Source organism: Thunnus maccoyii, chromosome 13, assembly GCF_910596095.1.
Source record: "Thunnus maccoyii chromosome 13, fThuMac1.1, whole genome shotgun sequence".
NCBI classification, from domain to species: domain Eukaryota; kingdom Metazoa; phylum Chordata; class Actinopteri; order Scombriformes; family Scombridae; genus Thunnus; species Thunnus maccoyii.
The window spans coordinates 21,834,577-21,855,404 of record NC_056545.1 but is presented as its reverse complement, the minus strand read 5'-3'; the positions used below and the strand labels follow the sequence as shown (position 1 = coordinate 21,855,404).

Sequence of the window (20,828 nt, the reverse complement as noted above, 5' to 3'; positions counted from 1 at the left end):
GAAGTCCTTATACATTTTTTAGTTATTATTCACTGACACAACAAAGTCAAAGGACAATTTCACTTTGACTTGCAGGACTGCCACCACATGGTTCCACTGAACTGGTCCTCTGATATTTAAATAACCTGTGGCTCAAATTATTTTTGCTTTACTGCATTTTTAAACCTGAAAGTAAAATACATTGTTAATTACAGATATAAAAGAATGACCATTTATCAAAAGCAAATGACAGATTTAAAACTGTTAAACTTACCTTTATCTGATATTATTTCATCTGATCTCATAACTTTTACTGTGTGTTATCTTGAGAATCTTGGTGTCCATTTACTTCTCTACTCCTTTGTCATTTTTACCCTTCAAATATTCAAATCAACCATCACATTTGCAAAATCACAGAGTTAGTTTCTAAAGATGGTCAGAAAATAGTGACGTTTGTAAAAGCGACTCAATAATTTGCTCCCTGACATGTTTCTTCCTTAGTGAGGGTTTGTTTATTTTTTTTTGAGACACTCATATACTCTGCAACACTTTTTAAAGATAAGCATCAACGTTCAGATCTGAATGTTGATAGCACTTACCCGAATTTCTTGGCTGTGGAGAGGACATACGACTTCTGCCTGACTGGAACAGGTTTGGTCTCCGCAGCACAGTCCCCACTGCAAGACAGAGGAAATGTGTTGTGAACAAGCAGCATATTTGTGGCACCATTTGTCTTGTAAAATGTCAGTTTTATGATGTAGGACTATTAGAAAAACTGGCCAAACAAAAGAGGACCCAACAGCTTTAATGTTTTTTTCTGAAAATACAGCAAGAGTGAGAGTACATCAATAAGATACAGGAAAGCAAGATGGCTTCAAATTTGTATTCATGCGATTAATTGAATAATTGCTTTAAATCAACACTTTATTTTTGAGTCTGCATCTATATCATCATCTATATGGCTTTTCTCAATATACCATGCTTCCTCTTGCTCTTCCTTCGCCTGCTTTGATCTGTGGATCCAACTGCCATCATTTTTCAGCAAAGTCCGCACCCTGGTGGTTAGAAGCACCCGGTCTCTGTCAACATCTACAACACACACACACACACACACACACACACACACACTTTCTGTCAGTCCTGGGTACTCAGAACACTCTTTAAAGGTTCGTCTTATTAAGGGGTAAAATAGTGGATTCAAACATACCTTTTGACATGATGCTGATATTTTCTCAGATGTTCAACCTGATGAATTTATTTAAAGGTCAAAAAGGTGAGAATACAAACTTCCACATATTTAATAAAACAGTTACCACAGTGTACAGAATTGTGATATAAAATACAGCAAATACTTTCTATCTTTTTCTCTCTTTATCTTTCCATCCCTTCACTGCTGACTGGAGTCCTGTTTAATGACACAGCATCTCATACACAACCCCCAACACTGCCTTCTGCCCCGAAACTCAGCATGACTCAGACTATGAAAGTGACATTTAAGCATTTAACATTTCTTACCAACCCCTCTGGACAACTACGTTCTGTTTATTTAGAATTTGGAGCATCGATAAAAAACTAAAATGGAATATTTTATTACACATGCTCTTCACATTTCAGGTTCAAATGTCAGCCTGACAGGATTAATAAAATAAACTCTGAATGTTAACTCCTGCTCTGTGTTTACAGTTTTGTGTCCTGTCACACTCTGCAGCTTGTCTGTGTTCTCTTTGAGCTCCTGTTAACATTTTGACCTGCACTTAGTGTTTTAATCTCTTGTGATGAATCTCTCCAGAGATGCGCCAGCGCCAATTAACCAGATCAAATTCATTATGCTCAGAAAATTAAAGCGATTCTGACTTTGTAATGAGCTCTTAAGCTGCACAGCTAATGAATATGAAATCGTAAGTGGTGTGAAGTTCATTCTTGTTGTGTTCTCACCTGTTCAGGGCAGATGTGTGAGCGCTGTCAGAGCAGAGCGATGTCGAACCTCCTCTGGGTCTCTGTCTCAAACAGGCAGGCAGGTAGAGTCACTTCAACCTGAGCCCCAACCCCCCCCAATCATTCAGATTCCACCCCCTGCTAGTCTGGAGTGCCACACCTGGATGCTGCTATGCAGGTTAACCGAGTGGGTGGGTGGGTTGTTATTCATGGCAACCACAGTGTGTGTAGACAGGTGCTATTGTTTTATAGTTTCACATTTCTGGTTTAAGTTTATAATGTCACATTCCAGAGATGTTTTCCTGCCGGATTTTGACAACCACACTTTCCTGAGAACCAAATGAAAAGCTTTCATCAGTTTTATAACCTTTTTTATCAATAGTTTTTGTGTTAATCTCCTTTAATGTGTGTAACAAGTTTACAGTATTTAAACCAAACCTACAATTTAGTACTTAACAGTGTTTTTTTTATATACTGACTTTAGTCTCACACACTATACCTACTACACTGAAAGCCCGCATCTGAGTAGCTGAAGACATTTCATCAAAAACCTTTTTGTGTTGCTTCACTCTCAGCTTCCAAAGAAGGATATTCCTTCACAAACACGCTGTTCCAGTTGGAAGGATGCTGGCAATCAAGAGAGACCTGATCTCAACCTGCAGTTCCTCGGAATTTAATCTACTGCCTCATCACAACCTTTCAATATCATTTACACCCAAACGCACCCAAATGAAATGTGCATTCACTCCAATGAAAATGAAATCACAGGCACACCAACAAGCTTTACCTCAGTCTCTTTTGTTAAATAATTTTATCTGGGGCACTTTCTGTCAACAGAAGTTGATACCAAATTTCTTTAAGCAAAACCTATGTGGGATTCTTTTTTTTTCACAGTATAGGTTGCAGGAAACACTGCAAATACTTTGTTTGTTTGTTGGCAGGGATTCTGTATTGTGTCTTTACTTTTCTGAGTTTGATTCTCCTGTGGGAGCAGTTACACTTGACAAAGGATAAAACATCTTTTAGACACAGAATATTTGAATGTTGTGTGGAATCCAGTAGAACCTGGTTTACCTCCTTGAACCTCAGCCAACATCTTCAGTAAAAATTCCTAGTATTTTTACTGCACATCATCAAAACAAAACGGAGGTCGTTAAAGTGACATATGACATGTTCACATACAGTATGTACTGACATAGTGGAATGAGATGTTGAATTGTTTTTGTATTATTGATATGCATGCCATATGCATTAAATGGCACGCATAGTGAACAGAGGAAATAAGAAAAAAAAACTCACTGTAAGTCATAATACTTCATGATTCTCCTACAATTATTGTAATTACACCAATTAACAAGGACATAAACATTAAATGTTGCGGTATGCGTGCTTTGAATAACTTTCATTTTTTAAAATGTTTTTCTTCATTGTATTTTGTGATGATTTATGTTCTGTATGTTCAAGTATGTGGTCTGTGTTTCACCTGGCTGCAAGACAAATTTCCCCTCAGGGACACTAAAGTTAAAGTTTCAACTTTCTGACAGCTTGACATTGTTTTCCTGTAGGTGCTGTAGTCGAGGTATTTAGACTGTCACTCATTTCCATGTTTCCAGCTTTCAGATGTCAGATTACACAATCCTGCTATGATCATGTAATACATATACCACTGAAATGCTAAACTGTACAATCTATTTTTTTATTTTAATTTATTTGTTCTTTATTTAACAGCACTACAAAAGAATGCACATATATACAGATGAATCATTACAAATTATATCAAACAAAGAAAGAAAGAAACATTATTGACCAAAAAGGTGTAAACTGAAGCTTTATTTAGCTTATTATGTCTACCCTTTTTACCTCAAACAAAAAATAAACAATACAAGACAATACTTCCAAAATACAAAATCAAACATTTCATTCACCATTATGTTCATACCTCAGTTTTATATTTGTTTACAAAATTATTTTTTCACATTATTTTAAATCCACAAAGTGTACTACATATTTTTAATTCCCTGTCATAGTTATTCCATAGATTAACCCCTTTAAAAGTTATACATCTCTTCTTTATATTTTTCCTATCCCTTGTTTTTTTTAAACATACATAATACCATAAATCCAAACTGACTCTCACTGATTTTAAACACGCTTTGTAGACAGCCAGGAAGCAAGTTATTTTTTACTTTGTACATTATTTGTGCAGTTTTAAACTCAACCAGATCACTGAATTTTAAAGCACGAGAGTTAATAAATAGTGCATTGGTTTCTCAATAATAATCTGTGTGATGTACATTTCTTCTAGCTGTGCTGGTTGAGTTTCTGCCCCCTACCTTCCCCACAACAACACTACACAATATTACTATGAGGAGACTTGATTATCGCCCTGTGTTGTCTGCTCTTGTCTTGCAGCAGAGCTGGAGTACCTGACATAAGAAACTTTTGAGTGTTTACTTAGTAAGACTTAAGCACCTTAATCACATTTTTTGGCAGAGTACTATTTAGACAAATATGTAATGACTGATAATCGTTACCTAGATGGATATACGGGAGTTTCCTCCGTTCCGAGTGTTCTTGAACGCATCAAGTCTCTACAGGAAGTGACGTTCCTCGTTGTGTCGGGTCTTCCTTTCTGTCGTGTGGGAGCAGCTTCGTAAGTGTTATTACCTTAAAATTATCTTCTAAAATGCCAGTGAGTTGAGTTTACGGCATATTTCAATAAACACCTATCTCTCTGTGGTGACACACAATCGGCTGGAGAGGCAAAGTAGTATTATTTTCCTCTTAAACTGCGTTGTTAGACCTGCTTAGCCTGCTAGCAACTTATTAGCTGTAACGGCTAGCTGGTGAGATGTCTGGCTAGTGTTTTGCACTCTTATTAAACTAACAATCAGCTTATATGTCTCCCAAAGAAATGGTAGCAAAATGGGTGTTGTTGGGTTTTTTCCTCTTTGATCAGCCACAACGCTTACTTACAGATTTAAGGTGTTGCTTACCTTTTTTTGTTGAATGCTCTTCTGTTATTCAGTGCTAAGCGATTGAACAAATGCTGGGAAACTCGTGATATCAGCAGCAAAACCACGTATCCTAATGCCTCCAAACTATAATAATAAAATCCTAACTGTTGAGGTTTTACACAGCTACATAACTACAAAACCAAATATTCTGTAAACTGTAACATATGCACAATGCATAGGCTAATAATAATAATGTCTCTATTGCACATGGTATAATAATGACTCTTCTCTTATTTTATATTTTTATCTATTTCATTATATACTATGTATATGATCATTGCACAATGGATAATAACAATTTTTTTATCTATTTCACTACTGCTGCTGCTCTGATCACATTATATACTATATATATTGTCACTGCACAATGTATATAATAACCTGTTATATTTAACTATTTTGTTTTGCTCTATTGTTGTGTGTTATGTGTGCTGGACAGTGTTATTGCGACACTTAAATTTCCCTCAGGATTGATGAAGTATTTTTTATTCTTATATATATAATAAATATAATTATAAGAGATTTTCCCCTTACCCTGCAGATAATTTTGTGCATTTTTAGGTAGTTGGCAGCATGTAATCACTGTTTTGTAGTATAAGAGATGTTATATTTACAGGAGGGGATTGCTGCTTTATCATGGACACGTAGGCTTGATATTTGTGTCAAGATCTGCCAGCTTCTAGCTTCCCCACCCTGTGTATTTGTGCTAAGGTCTTGCACTGTTCGGAGAAGTACTAGGTTTTCATTTCAAGTTTGTTCTTCTTTCATGTGTTTGCCACAGCAGAGCCATCAAAGATGACTACAGCTGCAAGACCAACGTTTGAGCCGGCGAGGGGAGGGAGGGGTAAAGGAGAGGGTGATCTGAGTGCGCTGTCGAAGCAGTATTCCAGTCGAGATCTTCCAGGTCACACCAAGATCAAGTACAGGTCAGCAGATCGAACATGAATGGAGTTGAGTTTTTGGGTTTGTAATCAGTGATGCAGAGTGTAATGCTGGCTGGCTAGCCAGGCACTGACACACAGTAAATCTAATAAGACACCTTTTGAACTCTTCCCACTGAGCTGCTTTTTAAAATTGAAAACACTTCACCTGTCTTATAGTAAAAAAAAATGGTCTGACAAGAAGCACAAGTTCTTCCAAATCTGTACCAAAACATGCCAGTTAATCTGTGATGTTCTTTTTTTCTTCTTCAATTTTTGTCCCGTCCTCAGGCAACCTACCCAGGATGCCCCCGAGGAGGTGCGTGCCCGTGACTTCCGCCGGGAGCTGGAGGAGAGGGAGCGTGTAGCTGTACGTGAAAAGACCAGAGAGAGGGGACCGAGAGGTTGGTCTGTCTGCAGTTATTAGACTCACTTTACTGAAAATGTCCTTTAGTGCAAATTTCTGACCAAGTCCCTCATTTTATCAAAGAGTTGATGCCTATGAAAACGGCCTCTTAAAATACTTCATCGACCCTCATTTTCCAGAACACACCACATCATCTTCATCATCATCCTCAAAGAGGCCCAGATTGGATCAGATCCCAGCAGCCAATCTTGATGCTGATGATCCTCTCACAGATGTAAGTGCTTGCACTGCGAGACCTACTGGACACTTAACGGTGATTAGCACTCATTAAGCTCCCTCACCAATGATTCTTGATTGTTTATAGGATGATGAGGACGAGGATTCTGAGGAGGACAGCGACGATGACGACACTGCAGCTCTTCTGGCAGAACTGGAGAAGATCAAGAAGGAGCGGGCTGAAGAGCAAGAACGCAAAGTAAAGTATCATTTCAGTCTGATTTGTTCCTATCTTCTGTCTGACAAGAACCGAGATGAAAGTACAATCTGCAAATTAAGATATGGGTTATGTTTAAGAAAAGAAAAATGTTTGGTTGTTTTTACAGTGAATTTGTTTCTTTTCACATTTTAGGAGCGGGAGCAAAAGGCAGAGGAGGAGAGGATTCGTATGGAGAATATTTTGAGTGGCAATCCGTTGATTAACTTGGCAGGACAGCAGCAGCAGCAACAGATGACTCAGACTCAGAATACATTCAGGGTCAAGAGAAGGTATCTCACATACACATACAAACACACACGTATGCATTACATGAGTGCTGTATTTGAAGAAAATAAGTTTTCACCACTTACTGCTAATCATCAACAATTAATTTAATATCTTTCTAGGTGGGATGATGATGTCGTGTTCAAGAACTGTGCCAAAGGAGTGGACGAAGCACGGAAGGAGAAACGCTTTGTCAATGATACGCTGCGCTCTGAGTTTCACAAGAAATTTATGGAAAAATATGTCAAGTAAAGGACTTTAATTTTATGATGTTTTTTTTTTTTTAATCTCATTTGTCTGCTCTCCTCTCTCCTTTCTGCCCTCTGTCCCAAGAATGGTAAATTGTCATTCAAACACATTCTGTATTCAAATACATTAGTATTTGTACAGTCAACACGTAAAATGTACATAAATGAGTTGGTGAGTTACATCCTTTGAATAAAGCTTGTAGAAAGTTGAGTGAAATTGTTAACGTATTCCTTCTGTAGGTTTTTTGTTTGCTTTTTTTACTATTCAATTACCTATTTCAATAAACAAAGACTTGTGTTTAAAATGACTCAGAAATTTCTCTTAGAAGGATGGATGTCCAGAATAGTAGTAAAGTACCATATTCCTACTTTTTCCTTTTTTTTATTCGTCCATCCACTTGATTTGTTAATGACACAGTTCTCATAGTTTTTTAAATATCACATTTTTATATAGAATACAAATGATTCTATATATCCACGAAATTGGTCACATTATAATTTTAAGTCTTTAATGTCATCTGAAGTTTTAATATCAGGTTTGGGGGTAAACTTAAAGATGAAGAGATAATGAATTTTTAATATTACAAGAATAAAGTTTTAATTCTACAAGAAAAAAGGGATAATATCAGATATCAGATGTAACCAATGGTAGTCCTGCAGTCAATCACTTCCAGTCATCTCTCACCAAAAAGACATTTTCTTCCAAGTCTGTGTGGTTCTTTCATTCAGAATAGACACAATCATTTTAATGTTCTGATAGTCACAATAATCTGGTGCTGACATGCCAAAAGATGAAGTATTTGGTTATTTGTGAAACCTAAACTAAAGTATAACCTCACAAGATGCTCCACATTCCTCATCTTAACACAAGAGGCAGACTGCTCCTCTGATATTCCCCCTTAAAAATGCTATTACAATTTTCTCCTAATAACGGGTTATTCTCATAATATCATAACTTTATTCTTGTAATATTACAACTTTTTTATGTAATATTATGACTTATTCTTACAATGCAATTTTTTCTTGTAATAATACAACTTTCTTTTTGTAATATTACAATTTTTTTTCTTGTAATGTTACGACTTTATTCATGTAATATTATGACTTTTTTGAGAAGACTGTTTTCAGTGAGGCCCTAATACTCTGCCTTAGGTAACAGCTGTTTCAGTACAAAAACAATATTAAACAGTATGAAGAGCAGTGAGGGCAGCATGTCGGATGTATAATAAGATATTATAGTACATCTATGGGCAGCATGTTGGATGTATAATAAGATCTTATCCCTGGGCTGCAGGGGGCAGCATGTTGGCTGCATGTTGGCTGCAGGGGGCGCCATCTCCAACAGTCGCCTCCTTGTGACAGCCGGGGACTGGGAGACTGCTGGGAAAATATGGCAGCTTCCTTTTGTTTGTGGGGATTTACTGCACTCCGAGGGGGGATTTAAAGACACTCTTCGGTGGACATACGGACCTCCGTCGCATACTCGGGGTTCAGACTACCAGTCATCCAACAGTTTGACCCGGAGAACATGGAGAAGAGCGGGAGCACCGACAGTCTGGGCTCGAAACGCTCCTCTTCCCGACAGCCGAGTGTTGATTCATTGTCCAGGTAGCTAAAACCACCACAACACTGCACTTCACCAACTGGTTCAAAGTTTTGAAACTAACAGGAGATTATCTGTATATTTATGTTATATAACTTAAGTCAACGTGTCTAATTATAATGCTACTTTTGTAACCAACTGATAAACCACAAATAATGTAATCCGGTTAACAAGCTGCCATGAAATGACCACAGCAGCTAAATTAGGGCACCAGTTAACGGCTATTATTGTTGTTATAGGCTAGTGTCGTGTTTTCATCGATTAACCGAATATACATGTATTACACAAATTACACACAGATTTCGTAAATGCCCATCAAAAGTTACCAGAGCCAAGCTGTCATTACATTATATAACTTATGATCATAACCTATTTGTTGAACCAGTCTGACCAGCAGCTAAAATCCACAAGTCACTACTTAACTTGATGTTATAGATTGATCTGTTTTTCTGAATAATCGATAAATCACTGTTCTTACTAACATCCACCCAACTGCCCATATATTAATGTTCATGTGGACACAAATGATATTAGACTTGAGCAGTCAATTAATCTCTAACAGGACTATGAGACACTAGCTGATAGTATTCAGATCTGTAGTCAGTCAGGCCTGATTCCCTCTCAGAGGAAAAGTTGTGAGAACTTCAATCGTCTCTTCAGTGCTCACCAATGGCTAATAATCTTTTGTATTGCCACTGAAATTGGGTTTGTTAATAGTTTTGACTCTTTCTGCACCTTAAAGGACCTGTACAAGAGAGATAACCTTCCTCCAAACCACAGAGGCACCAGACTTCTCACCAAAAATATTGTCTTCCATTTATCTTTCCATATATATATATATATATATATATATATATATATATATTTATTTATTTAGGGAGCAGGGTGCAAAATTAACTTTTTTGTCCACCAGCCAAATGGCTATGAATGTTCATGTTTACCAGTCAGTCAATAGATAGATTGTTTTTTTGGCTGGTGAATGAAGCAAATCTACCAGCCACTTGCATATTTTTCCAGCATTTGGCCGGTGGCTGGTGCTAATTTTGTGCCCTGATTGGGAGGATAGGTAGCAGCAGTGATATCCCCCACCCCAATGACCCACAGACTGTATCCCTATCCCATGATCCCATCATACCTGTTCAAGTTGTTGAAAGTAGACGGTCCCATTTTATTACACAGAAAACTATGCACAGGTCAGTCAAAATCTGACTCAGATTAACGCCTCTTTCTCGCAGACTGCAGTCTCAGCTACTGATTGAGACAACAGGAAAGGTTGAAACTAACTGAAACTTGGCTGGACTCTAGTGGTAGTTTTATACTAACAGAGGCATCTCCACCAAGTGTTTTTAGGTCTGATAAAAGAAGTGGTGGAGGAGTAGCACTCTTCTCTGATATGCTTTTATGCAGGCAACTCACTTTTGGTGAGTACACTTCATTCAGATATCTTTTGACACTGAAATGCACAATTCCTGTCTTATTAATCACAGTGTATCGACCGCCAAAAACAACCATTGATGAATTCAATGACCTGTTGTCTCAAACGTCCTTAGATTTTGATTTTAATCCATGTATATAACACTGAAGACGACTATTCTAGAGAGCTAAACAACCTGCCGGAGGCCTTTGGTTTCTCTCAGCATGTAACTGGACCCACTCATAACCTGGGTCATACCTTAGACTTAATTATGTCCAAAGAAGTTAATATCCTTTCCGTGTCAGCCCTTGACGTTGCTCTATCAGACCATTACTGCATCTTTTTCAAAATCAATCTTGATCCTGTAAGGGTCAACTCAAAACCGTCCAGAAACAGCACAGCAGCAATGTTCTAATGTCTAATATGTCGTTACCTGTGATGACATGGTAATTGCCTTTAATCGAGGTACTTAACTGGTTTTAGATGATATTGCTCCTGTTAAAATAGAAGTGTTGTCTGATAAAAGTCAAAGTCTTGAGTCTTGGCTAATGAATGAATCAATAAGGAGGAAGAAAAGGGACTGCAGAAGGGCTGAGTGTAAATGGCATAAAACCCAGTTTCTAGAGCATCTTTTACAAAATCATTATTTACAAAAATCTATTAATTAGTTATAGCTCAGAAATTAGAAAAGCAAGGCAAGCATATTTAAAAAATATAATAAACAATAATACACACAATTCAAAGACTCTCTTTTCTTCTATAGATAAGCTTTTATAATGACTAATAGCTCCAGAACTTCATTTCCAGATGATTTTATTTCCACCGATAAGTGTGAGGATTTTGCCTCCTTTCACAAGAAAATAATGACTATTAGGGCAAATATTTCCACAATCACTTGTGCTCCTCCTACCCTGCCTCTTTCTCAATTCACTACTATTTTAAGACATTTTGCACCAGTCAGTGCTGATGATCTTGGAACGCTGATTCTTAACTCTTCCACTTCCTCTCTTGATCCCATTCACACCTCCTTTTTTAAAAGTGTTTTTAACTGTTTATCTAAGGATATTTTAACCATTGTAAACACCTCTATATAATCTGGTATTTTTCCTAGATCACTCAAATCTTCACTTGTCAAACCACTTTTAAAGAAGCCCACTCTAGATCCATCTGTTATTTATAACTACAGACCAATCTCAACCTCTTGTTCCTAAGCAAAACTATTTAAAAAGTCCACAAGCAGTAAATCACCTGGCAACCAACAAAATACTGGATCTCTACCAATCCGGTTTTCGCCCCAACGGTAGTACAGAAACAGCCTTGGTCAGTAATGATTAGTAATTAGTAATGATTTAAGAATAAATAGTGACAATGGTAGAGTTTCTATTTTAGTTTTATTGGATCTCAGTGCAGCATTTGACACTATTGATCTACTTAAAAACGAAACTAAAAACATTTCTTTGTAGCAGTAGTCTGGTTTGCTGGTCTTCATTATTATTTTATTTTATTTTATTCCTACTTTATTTTAAAATGGTAACTCTTGTGTATTATTTTTTCTGCTCCATTCCTGGTCTTAATTATTTTATTTTATTCCTATTTTCTTAATGGTTTTTAACTCACATGTATTATTTATGTGTTTGTTTTAATTGTGTTCACTTATATCTAATGTTTTATCTTGTACACTACATAGTTTTAAGGCTGCAACTTCCATGGTAGCTCTGTGAAGCACATTGCACTTCCACCTGGAATGAAATGTGCTTTCTAAATAAAGGTTTGCTTTGCTTTTGTCAGAATTTCCCAGAGCTCTAGTTGACGTCTTCTATTGAGTCATTTTGTCCAAGCAACAGTCCAACACTAAAAAAAAAAAATCATTTTACAAGCTTAGGAAACTGAGAAAGCAGGAACCAGAGAATACTTGGCCTTTTTTATAAAGAAACTACTTACAATAAATTATTATTATTATTAGTTATTAAATTATTAATGATAAGTTACATACACAATTCATCAAATATGAAAATTGTTGATGATTAATTCAGCCCACTATTGATAATTAATGAAGCACTAGCCTGCAGCAACATCAGACATTTGTTTACTTTGTTTAATCATTAACAAACTATTACTGCATGCATCTGAAGCAAGCAGCAACCAATACATGGACAGTGGTTTTATTTTCTAAATATCTAACAATTATTATTAGCTAATCAAATAATGGTTTCAAAGCCACTACAAAAACTGCAAAAAGTTGAAACTGAAATAAGAATAAAAAGGGCTGTGGTCAAAGAAAGTATTTCCTTTCATTATATAGTATGTGGTATTATCTCTCAACAGCACTTCCACCTCTCGCTCTGACCGGTCTGCCCAGGCCAAGCCACCCTCTGCCATGTCCTCTGACTCTGTGTCCACTTCCGAGTTTTCTCCAGAGCTCAGGGTCAGTAGCCCGCATGTAGTTCACAGAGATCCTTGTGCTTCATTAAAATAACTAATCATAACAACTGAAGCATGACTCTCCTCTTTCCTGCTCCATTCAGGTCAAGCCCAAAATTCCTGCCAAGGTATTTCACCTAATAAATCACATATTACCCAACACATATCGTTGAATGATGTTTGGTGATGATTACCTGGGATTAAATTGAGAGACTGTTTCCACATTCAGGTCTAATTTGTATCTAATGTTTCCACCAGGTGCTCAGAGATTCAGATAAAGAGGAACCACAGTTACTTCCAAAGGAAACTGTGCAAGACATGGGTAGGTTCTCTCTTTGCTGCAAAAATAGCTCATACTCATTGAATGCAAAGTAGCTTTTCCCCCACATTAAAGCAACTTGTAATATATTTGTCATACATGGCAGGTGTTTTTTTTCTTTAAGTGCCCAAATCAATACATTTTTCCTTGTTTTATTCCGTAGCCCAAGATGTCACCTACTTCTGTCCTTTCATTGGAGCACTGAGGGGAACAGTGATAGTTACCAACTACAGACTTTTCTTCAAATGCATGGACAGGGTATGTCTTGTGATTTTTTTAAAAAGCCGATGAATATTTAGAAATATCAGTTTGGTTTTGTTAATGCATAGTTGCTTTCTAGGAGCCAGCATTTGTGCTGGACCTGCCCCTCGGGGTGGTGAGTCGTGTGGAAAAGATTGGAAGTGCATCAAGCCGTGGTGATGTGTCCTATGGGCTCGTTTGCAAGGTGAGCCACAAAATGGTCTCATATTATTTGATATAGTTATTCAATCAGCACTGAGTATGAATCTCTAGCAGCAGTATGGTGGTATAGTAGGGTTTACAGTTTCCAGTATGATGATTGCATTGTCTTCAAGAGTGTGACACCAACAAAGACAAAGATTGCAGGAACCTCCAAATAGTACAGTAGAGAACAATACACAGGCTTCTTATTTCTGCTGTGTAAGCAACACTGGCGTAAATCATAGTCATGAAGACAGTGAGTCTATGAACAAGCTCTATGTCCACAACAGCCCACTAGCTAATAACCTGTTATCAGACATGGAGGATTTACTGCTATGAATATTTACATACTGCTGTTGATCCCTGTGGTTGACCATGACCCGCTGCTCTGCCTCTCTGCCTCTCTGCAGGATATGCGTAATCTACGATTTGCACACAAGCAGATGGAGGACACACTCAGGAAGTCCATTTTCGAAGTGCTGATGAAATTTGCGTTTCCTGTTTCCAACGGGCTGGTGAGTGATCCTCAGCCTCACCGCATCCCACACTGTAGCTCTGCGCTGACCACCAACTGATGAATGTCTCTCCCACTCTCCACAGCAAATCTTCGCCTTCGATTACGGGCAAGTGTTTCCCGAAAATGGATGGAAGGTGTATGACTGTGTCTCAGAATACAAAAGACAGGTATTTTTTTTTTAACAAATTTCACGGCACGACTACTTAGCTAAATGTCAAAGAAAGCTTATCAGGTTGTGTGTTTTCTTGGAAGGGTATACCCAATGAAAGCTGGAGGATCTCAAAAGTTAACGATCACTACGAGCTGTGTGACACCTACCCGTCAACTATGGCGGTGCCTGTCAACATCCCAGATGAGGAGCTGAAGAGAGTAGCTGCCTTCCGGGCAAAAGGGAGGATACCTGTGAGTGACCGCTCTTCAGCATGGATGCAGTCATCCTCACCTGTGCAGTTGGTTTGTGGGACAGTCTGTGGTAATATTCTGTTGTACTCTATGTGTAGGTGCTGTCATGGATCCACCCAGAAAGCCAGGCGACGGTGACGCGCTGCAGTCAGCCTATGGTTGGGGTGAATGGGAAGCGGAGCAAAGAGGATGAGAAATACCTCCAGGCTATCATGGATGCCAATGCTCAGTCCCATAAACTCTTCATTTTTGATGCCAGGCCCAGTGTCAACGCTGCTGCCAACAAGGTTTTTTTTCTTAAGCTGATTTTTAAAAGCAATATTTATTGAGAGGAAAGGACAGGATTTTTATCTTGAGGTTACGGTCAGTTGCACTGTTATTTGCAAATGTCTGACCTTCGCTCAGCGGATGAACCTGTCTCCATTGTTTTCGTCTTTCCTTCAGATGAAAGGGGGTGGATATGAAAGCGAGGATGCTTATCAAAATGCTGAGCTGGTGTTCTTGGATATTCACAATATCCATGTGATGAGAGAGTCACTCCGTAAGCTGAAGGATGTGGTCTACCCCAACATCGAGGACTCCCACTGGCTCTCCAATCTGGAGTCCACTCATTGGCTCGAGCACATCAAGGTGAGCATACTGATGCGTCGCTGCGATTGTGAACGAGGTAAAAAAAAAAAATAACGAAAATGACCTGATTCCAAGCTTTTTGACAGAGTTGTTTGTGTGTTCGTAGCTGATCCTGGCGGGAGCGCTGCGGATTGCAGACAAGGTAGAGTCTGGGAAGACGTCAGTGGTGGTGCACTGTAGCGACGGCTGGGACCGCACAGGCCAGCTCACCTCCTTGGCCATGCTCATGCTGGACAGTTATTACCGCACCATTCGCGGCTTCGAGGTGCTGCTCGAGAAAGAGTGGCTGAGCTTCGGTCATCGCTTTCAGCTGGTAAATAATTTGTTGTACACTTTTGGAGTTTCAGAAATTCCTGCTTAAAGTCAGGTGGCCTTTCCAGTTATATCACCTTTCCTCTTTCCGCCATTTATTTCAGCGTATCGGCCACGGCGATAAGAACCACACAGACGCAGACCGCTCACCTGTTTTTATTCAGTTCATTGACTGCGTCTGGCAGTTGACTCGCCAGGTGAGAAACAAGTGGCGCTGAAATGTGAAAAAAAAAATTCTCAGAGTAAAATGGTCTGTTATGGATACTAACAAAGCGGTTTTTATTTAAGTTTCCTGCAGCTTTCGAGTTTAACGAATTCTTCCTGGTGACCATCCTGGACCACCTGTACAGCTGCCTGTTCGGGACATTCTTGTGTAACAGCGAACAGCAGAGGTTGAAGGAAGTAAGAGCATTTTGTTTCTCTATTACTATTACTCTATAACTATTCTATTCATTTGGTTGCTGATGCAAAAGTCTGAATTTCTTAATATTATGTGTGACCTTGTATCATCATTTTTAGGTTTGAGATAGAGAAATAAGGCTTGCCGAATGGCAGACAACACTTAAAAAAAAAAATACACACAAGGAAAAAAGAACGGAGTAGAAAGTCAATTACTCGTAAGGAGTTTTGTTGCACATTCAGTGTTATAACAACTGAATTTCTACTCGACAGGAGATTCCAAAGAGGACAGTATCCTTGTGGTCCTATATTAACAGCCAGCTGGAGGAGTTTACCAATCCTTTATATGTGAACTACTCCAACCATGTGCTGTTCCCTGTAGTCAGCTTACGCCACCTGGAGCTTTGGGTTGGCTACTACATCCGCTGGAATCCTCGCATGAGACCTCAGGTACGCCAAGAAGCCTGTCTCTTGTTTATCCGCTTCATCCATCTGACTTCAGTGTTTTTCAAAGGAAAGTCTTTAGACTCCACAAGTACTGTAATACATTTCTGTGGTTGAACATTTAGCTTTACACGTTGCCTTTATTTTGCCAGGAACCTGTTCATCAGCGCTACAAGGAGCTGCTGGCGAAGCGTGCAGAGCTGCAGAAGCGAGTGGATGAGTTACAGCGAGAAGTGACCAATCGCTCAGCTTCTTCTTCCTCTGAACGGGCAGGCTCCCCCACACGCTCCATCACCCCAGTGCAGACCTTTGTTTGACACTACTTGACCCTCATGACGGTGGCAGAAGCTGAATCCTACCTGTGAGAAGGCGCCATACAGTCATAATCAGTAGGACACAACCGGCACCACGAAGGTTCTGTGTGTCGAATTGCCTCTTTTGGTGACACATCATATTAGTAAACCACTACCAAATGTCTGATTCAGCAGATTACTGTATTGCATCTATCACAGGTCATGTAGAGTCTGCTTCCAACAGAAGAATGTCTGTCTCAGACTACTTGACTACAGCCATATTGTACTCTTTCTCCAGGGTTGAGCGGACACGTTACCAGAATAGTGAGTACTGTTTAGCATATCAACCTACCTACAATCAGTGTTGATAGTTTTTGATGTACACTAAAATATTACTCGGGTAAAATATTTATGCCTTATACACTTCATAGAAACACTCACTTCATTCCTCTATTTTGCAAGAGTTTGTTAGATCTTTGATTTGAAGGCAGTACTGCTGAAGCAGTTTTGAAGATATGCTGTTGCAAACAGATATTTTGAGGTCAAAACTTTAGCACTAAAACCTACTAAATGCCTCGTGAGTTGTTTTTGTTTATTCAAAAATGTAGCTAAAGGGCTGGAGTGTTAGCTTATTCTAATAGTAGTCTAAAAGTAGTTATTGAATGCATAAAAAAGTGAGGAGTTGTCTTCATAAGTCACTGCTTTTAGATTAATGTGACCAAATATTGTTTTTTTTTATGACTACATAATGTGTCATGTATGACATTCCTGTCATTGAGTGATATGAGTTTTTGTAAGGTTCATTTTTCTAACTAGTTAACATTATTTATTATCCTTTAGTCCAGACTTGTATTTATGACTCTCAAACATGCTCTGTCTCAGTCATAAATTGATTAGAGATGTTCCCATGCAATATTAATAAGCTGCACAGAATATGCAATAGTTTATTTGTCCCAGTTAACGATCATTTACTCAAAATGTCAATGTGTGAATATTTCTTGCACATGCTTGTTTTAAAGCTAGTATCAGTCAATATTGTTTTTATAGTCAGCAGAGTGTGTAACACAACTAATTATTTGCTTTGGGTAGTTTTTCAGTTTAATGGACCTGAATGAACATCTGTGCCTTGTTCTGAATGATTAGGAGAATAACAAGAGAAAAGTGTGCACAGTTGTTAATCGCCAACTGTGAATATAGTGTTAGGTAGCATTTCCACTGCGCGTGTGAATACTTGCAATAAACACAGGACTCGATTTCAAGGAGTCAGTGTGGTTTGTTACGTTAGCATGGTGTGATAACAACACCCTCCGGTCCATCTCTTATGTTTAGCTGTTAAGTGTTTCAAATGATAGCAGAGCTGCAGTGACAGTAGCATTAATTATCTCTGGTTATGCTCATGAGCTTGCCATAACAAATAAGATAGAGTGCCTTTTATTATACATGAAGAAATATAAAAGTGATTTAAAAGTCTGAAATTTACAGTATGACTCAGCTGGAGATTAATATTAAACCGCAATGGCTATGAACATATTGGCATGCCTTATTCAATCTGTTTCATTCTTATACTTAAATGTTAGATGACTGGACATAACTTGGCTTTAAGGCATCCTTTACCCATTATCATATTCGTTTCCATAAGATGTTTTTTTTTTCACTTAAATGTATCGCCATTGAATTTAAATTACTCTTAGTTTGCTTTTAAAATGTGCAACCATAACATTTTTCCACATGGTTTAAGTGAGGCTGCAAAGCTCTTTTGCACTTCATTGCTTCAAATTGTTTTCAGAAACCAGTGTACTTCAGGTGTCAGACTGTAATGTCAAAATGTATTAAAATGATTAATAAAAGTGCTGATACTATGTAGTGTTTTTTTGGGGGTTTTTTTGGTGAAAATTTAAGCTGTTTAAACACTATGTTTACTCTGACTTCTTTTAAGTTTTCATTTGATCCAGTAAGGCTATTTCTGTTCCTTTTAAGTAAGTAGATACGACACAGAATAACCCCTCTCACTAGATACAGTGCAGGAAACAATAAAGCCTATTAGAAATTGTTCAACCCTTTAATAACCTAATTCTGATCATATTAATTGAAATTTCACACATATTTTAGACCTGAGATCTAATCCGTTGGAATAAGCACACAGTTGCATAATTATTATTATACTATACTATGACACTATATGTCATATACAGCACACTCTCTTAACAGGACCTTGTAGGAAGAGGCCAAACTGAGATTCACAGAAGCGCTACCATACACTGACAAAATTATAAGTATAATTCCGCTATTACCCCTGAAATAAACACAATATAATCAACATACAGTACAGGTATTACCAGCATAGCCACTGTAATAAGAGTCTCACTCATTGTTTGTTTCAGGGTTTTTGGAGTTCTTTTAATAATGATAATTTTACCTTCATGGCCACATACTATAGAATTTGAGAGATGCGTATTTATCTTGACTTGTGACTATTTTATGACCATCAGGGCCTCGGGGACAGTACTAACACCTGCAGCATAATTTAATATTATGCCACCTACTAGATTAACTTTATTATTATCCCAAAAAAACTTAACATACACAGTAAAAAAAACATACACACTAAGTATACATCCTTTGTAAAAGTACACAAAACTACTACACAGTACTGTCCAGCAGTGCTCATGATGTACAAAGGTTCAATGTGGAACACAGTGCAGCCCAGAAATATACACGACACAATACTTTCCACTGTGCAGCACTAACTATAGTACTGCTGTGAGTACCAGGAGTTTTATTTGTATATGACATATACCTATGCAAACTATTAAAACTTTAAAAACATTTTTTAAATTGAGAATTAGCAGACTTGGAAAGAATTGGGATGGTTTCCATTTGGAAAAAAAGTAACGTCACATTAATGACTCAATAATTACATGTAAAACAATCTTCAAAAAGAAAACAGTTAATAACATTATTGTCTAAATGCTTGTATTTATTGATTTACATTTACTGTAGCTATTACTTTAATGATTTTTCCCTCAACTTTACTGAAAACAGTCAAATCCAAAAAACTAACATATAAACAAGCATGAAGAACAAAAAGAGAAAACAAAGTGTCAAACAAACAGTTTTTCACTTAAAGTATTTTTCCTTTGTATGTATTAAAAAATATTTCGGATTGATAACTTTCTATCAAGATAAATTGGTTTAGCTTACTGGTAAACTAGTCAAATGGTCATACTTTATTGTAGTGATGTTTTAATTTGTGTTGAAAATTACTCAATGGACAAGAAATGTTAGCTTTTTAATCCAACTATTTAACATTTTGGGCAAATTCCACATAAAAGCTTGAAAATGCATTCTGAATCCGACTGCTAGCCTATTAGCTTACCGGTATAAATTCCCATTGAGGTTAGCAAGTTAGCTAACATTAGCTTGCAGTTTACTGCATACAGCTGTTGGTAGCTCATTAGCCGCCAGCGACTAACTTAGCTTTCCAATAATTGCTGTTCTAATAAACTTACAATGTGTGATCAGCAGCTACCTATATAACTAAAATACTTTGAGTTTTCTTTCTCATTTTCCTGATCCTTATTATTATCATCATTATTATTATTATCATCATATACTGTTAGATATCTTGCAAGTAGTATGTCCGTCATTTAGTTATGCTAACTGGTCACTGATTGTGCATGTATTGCTATATCATATTCAGATATTAATGAATGAATGATTAATTTATGTTTCATTCCACAGATGAGGCCCATCTCACAAGATTACAAGATATTGTTAATATGCCGGATTTTGGAAATGTTATGAAGATGGAAGAAAGATGAACATGTTATGTAACGGTAGAATAAAAGCGTTTAGAGCCATTAGCCCGCCTACTGTGTTGTGATTGTTTTCTTTTTTTCAAGATGTGCTTGGACAATTGACTGTATATAAATACAATTACTGCCTGCAGTTACCCTGGAATTAGTAATTTTCTAATCCGATAGGTTTTACATAAGTGGAGTGACAATTATCAATGTAATGGAAGATTGTGGATTTTATCATACAAGTAATATATTAATAATATTAATACATGGATATTTATGCATCAGTAATTATTTTAATAACTAATATTGATGTATTTCAGTATTTGTAATATATATTACAGTATATATAGTCTTAATATATTTATAATTAGATTTCTAATATATAGTTTTCATATAATTGTATTTTATGAACTATGACCTGGCAGTTGACTTCTGAGAGAAAATACAATACATCCCCCGACCAGAAGGGGGCGGTAATGTCTGCATGAGAGGGACCTGAGGAGAGAGGTCTGAGGGACCTGAGAAGAGAGGTCTGAGGGACTTAAGAAGAGGGATCTGAGAGGCCTGAAAAGGGAAGTCTGAGAGACTTGAGAAGAGAGGTCTG

The 20,828-nt window shown here is 37.5% G+C and overlaps 2 protein-coding genes across 3 annotated transcripts; both read left to right on the top strand.

Moving 5' to 3' along the window:
* Positions 1-4,464: 4,464 nt before the first annotated feature.
* On the top strand, positions 4,465-7,437 carry cwc15 (CWC15 spliceosome associated protein homolog). 2 transcript variants are annotated; one of them, XM_042431375.1, is made up of 7 exons: positions 4,465-4,567; positions 5,713-5,857; positions 6,143-6,255; positions 6,398-6,492; positions 6,583-6,693; positions 6,847-6,983; positions 7,101-7,437. In XM_042431375.1, the coding sequence occupies exons 2-7, from the start codon at positions 5,727-5,729 to the stop codon at positions 7,228-7,230; spliced, it is 717 nt and encodes a 238-aa protein (XP_042287309.1). In that variant the 5' UTR covers positions 4,465-4,567; positions 5,713-5,726; the 3' UTR covers positions 7,231-7,437. The 2 variants fall into 2 exon arrangements, with proteins under 2 accessions (XP_042287309.1, XP_042287311.1); XM_042431377.1 differs by having other exon boundaries at positions 4,474-4,567; positions 5,716-5,857.
* A 1,137-nt stretch (positions 7,438-8,574) lies between these two features.
* mtmr2 (myotubularin related protein 2) lies at positions 8,575-18,280 on the top strand. The gene is made up of 16 exons (XM_042432174.1): positions 8,575-8,834; positions 12,569-12,668; positions 12,769-12,792; positions 12,923-12,986; positions 13,147-13,241; positions 13,324-13,428; positions 13,835-13,939; positions 14,025-14,108; positions 14,194-14,343; positions 14,442-14,630; positions 14,788-14,973; positions 15,080-15,286; positions 15,390-15,482; positions 15,574-15,687; positions 15,958-16,134; positions 16,281-18,280. The coding sequence occupies exons 1-16, from the start codon at positions 8,755-8,757 to the stop codon at positions 16,443-16,445; spliced, it is 1,938 nt and encodes a 645-aa protein (XP_042288108.1). The 5' UTR covers positions 8,575-8,754; the 3' UTR covers positions 16,446-18,280.
* Positions 18,281-20,828: the final 2,548 nt, after the last annotated feature.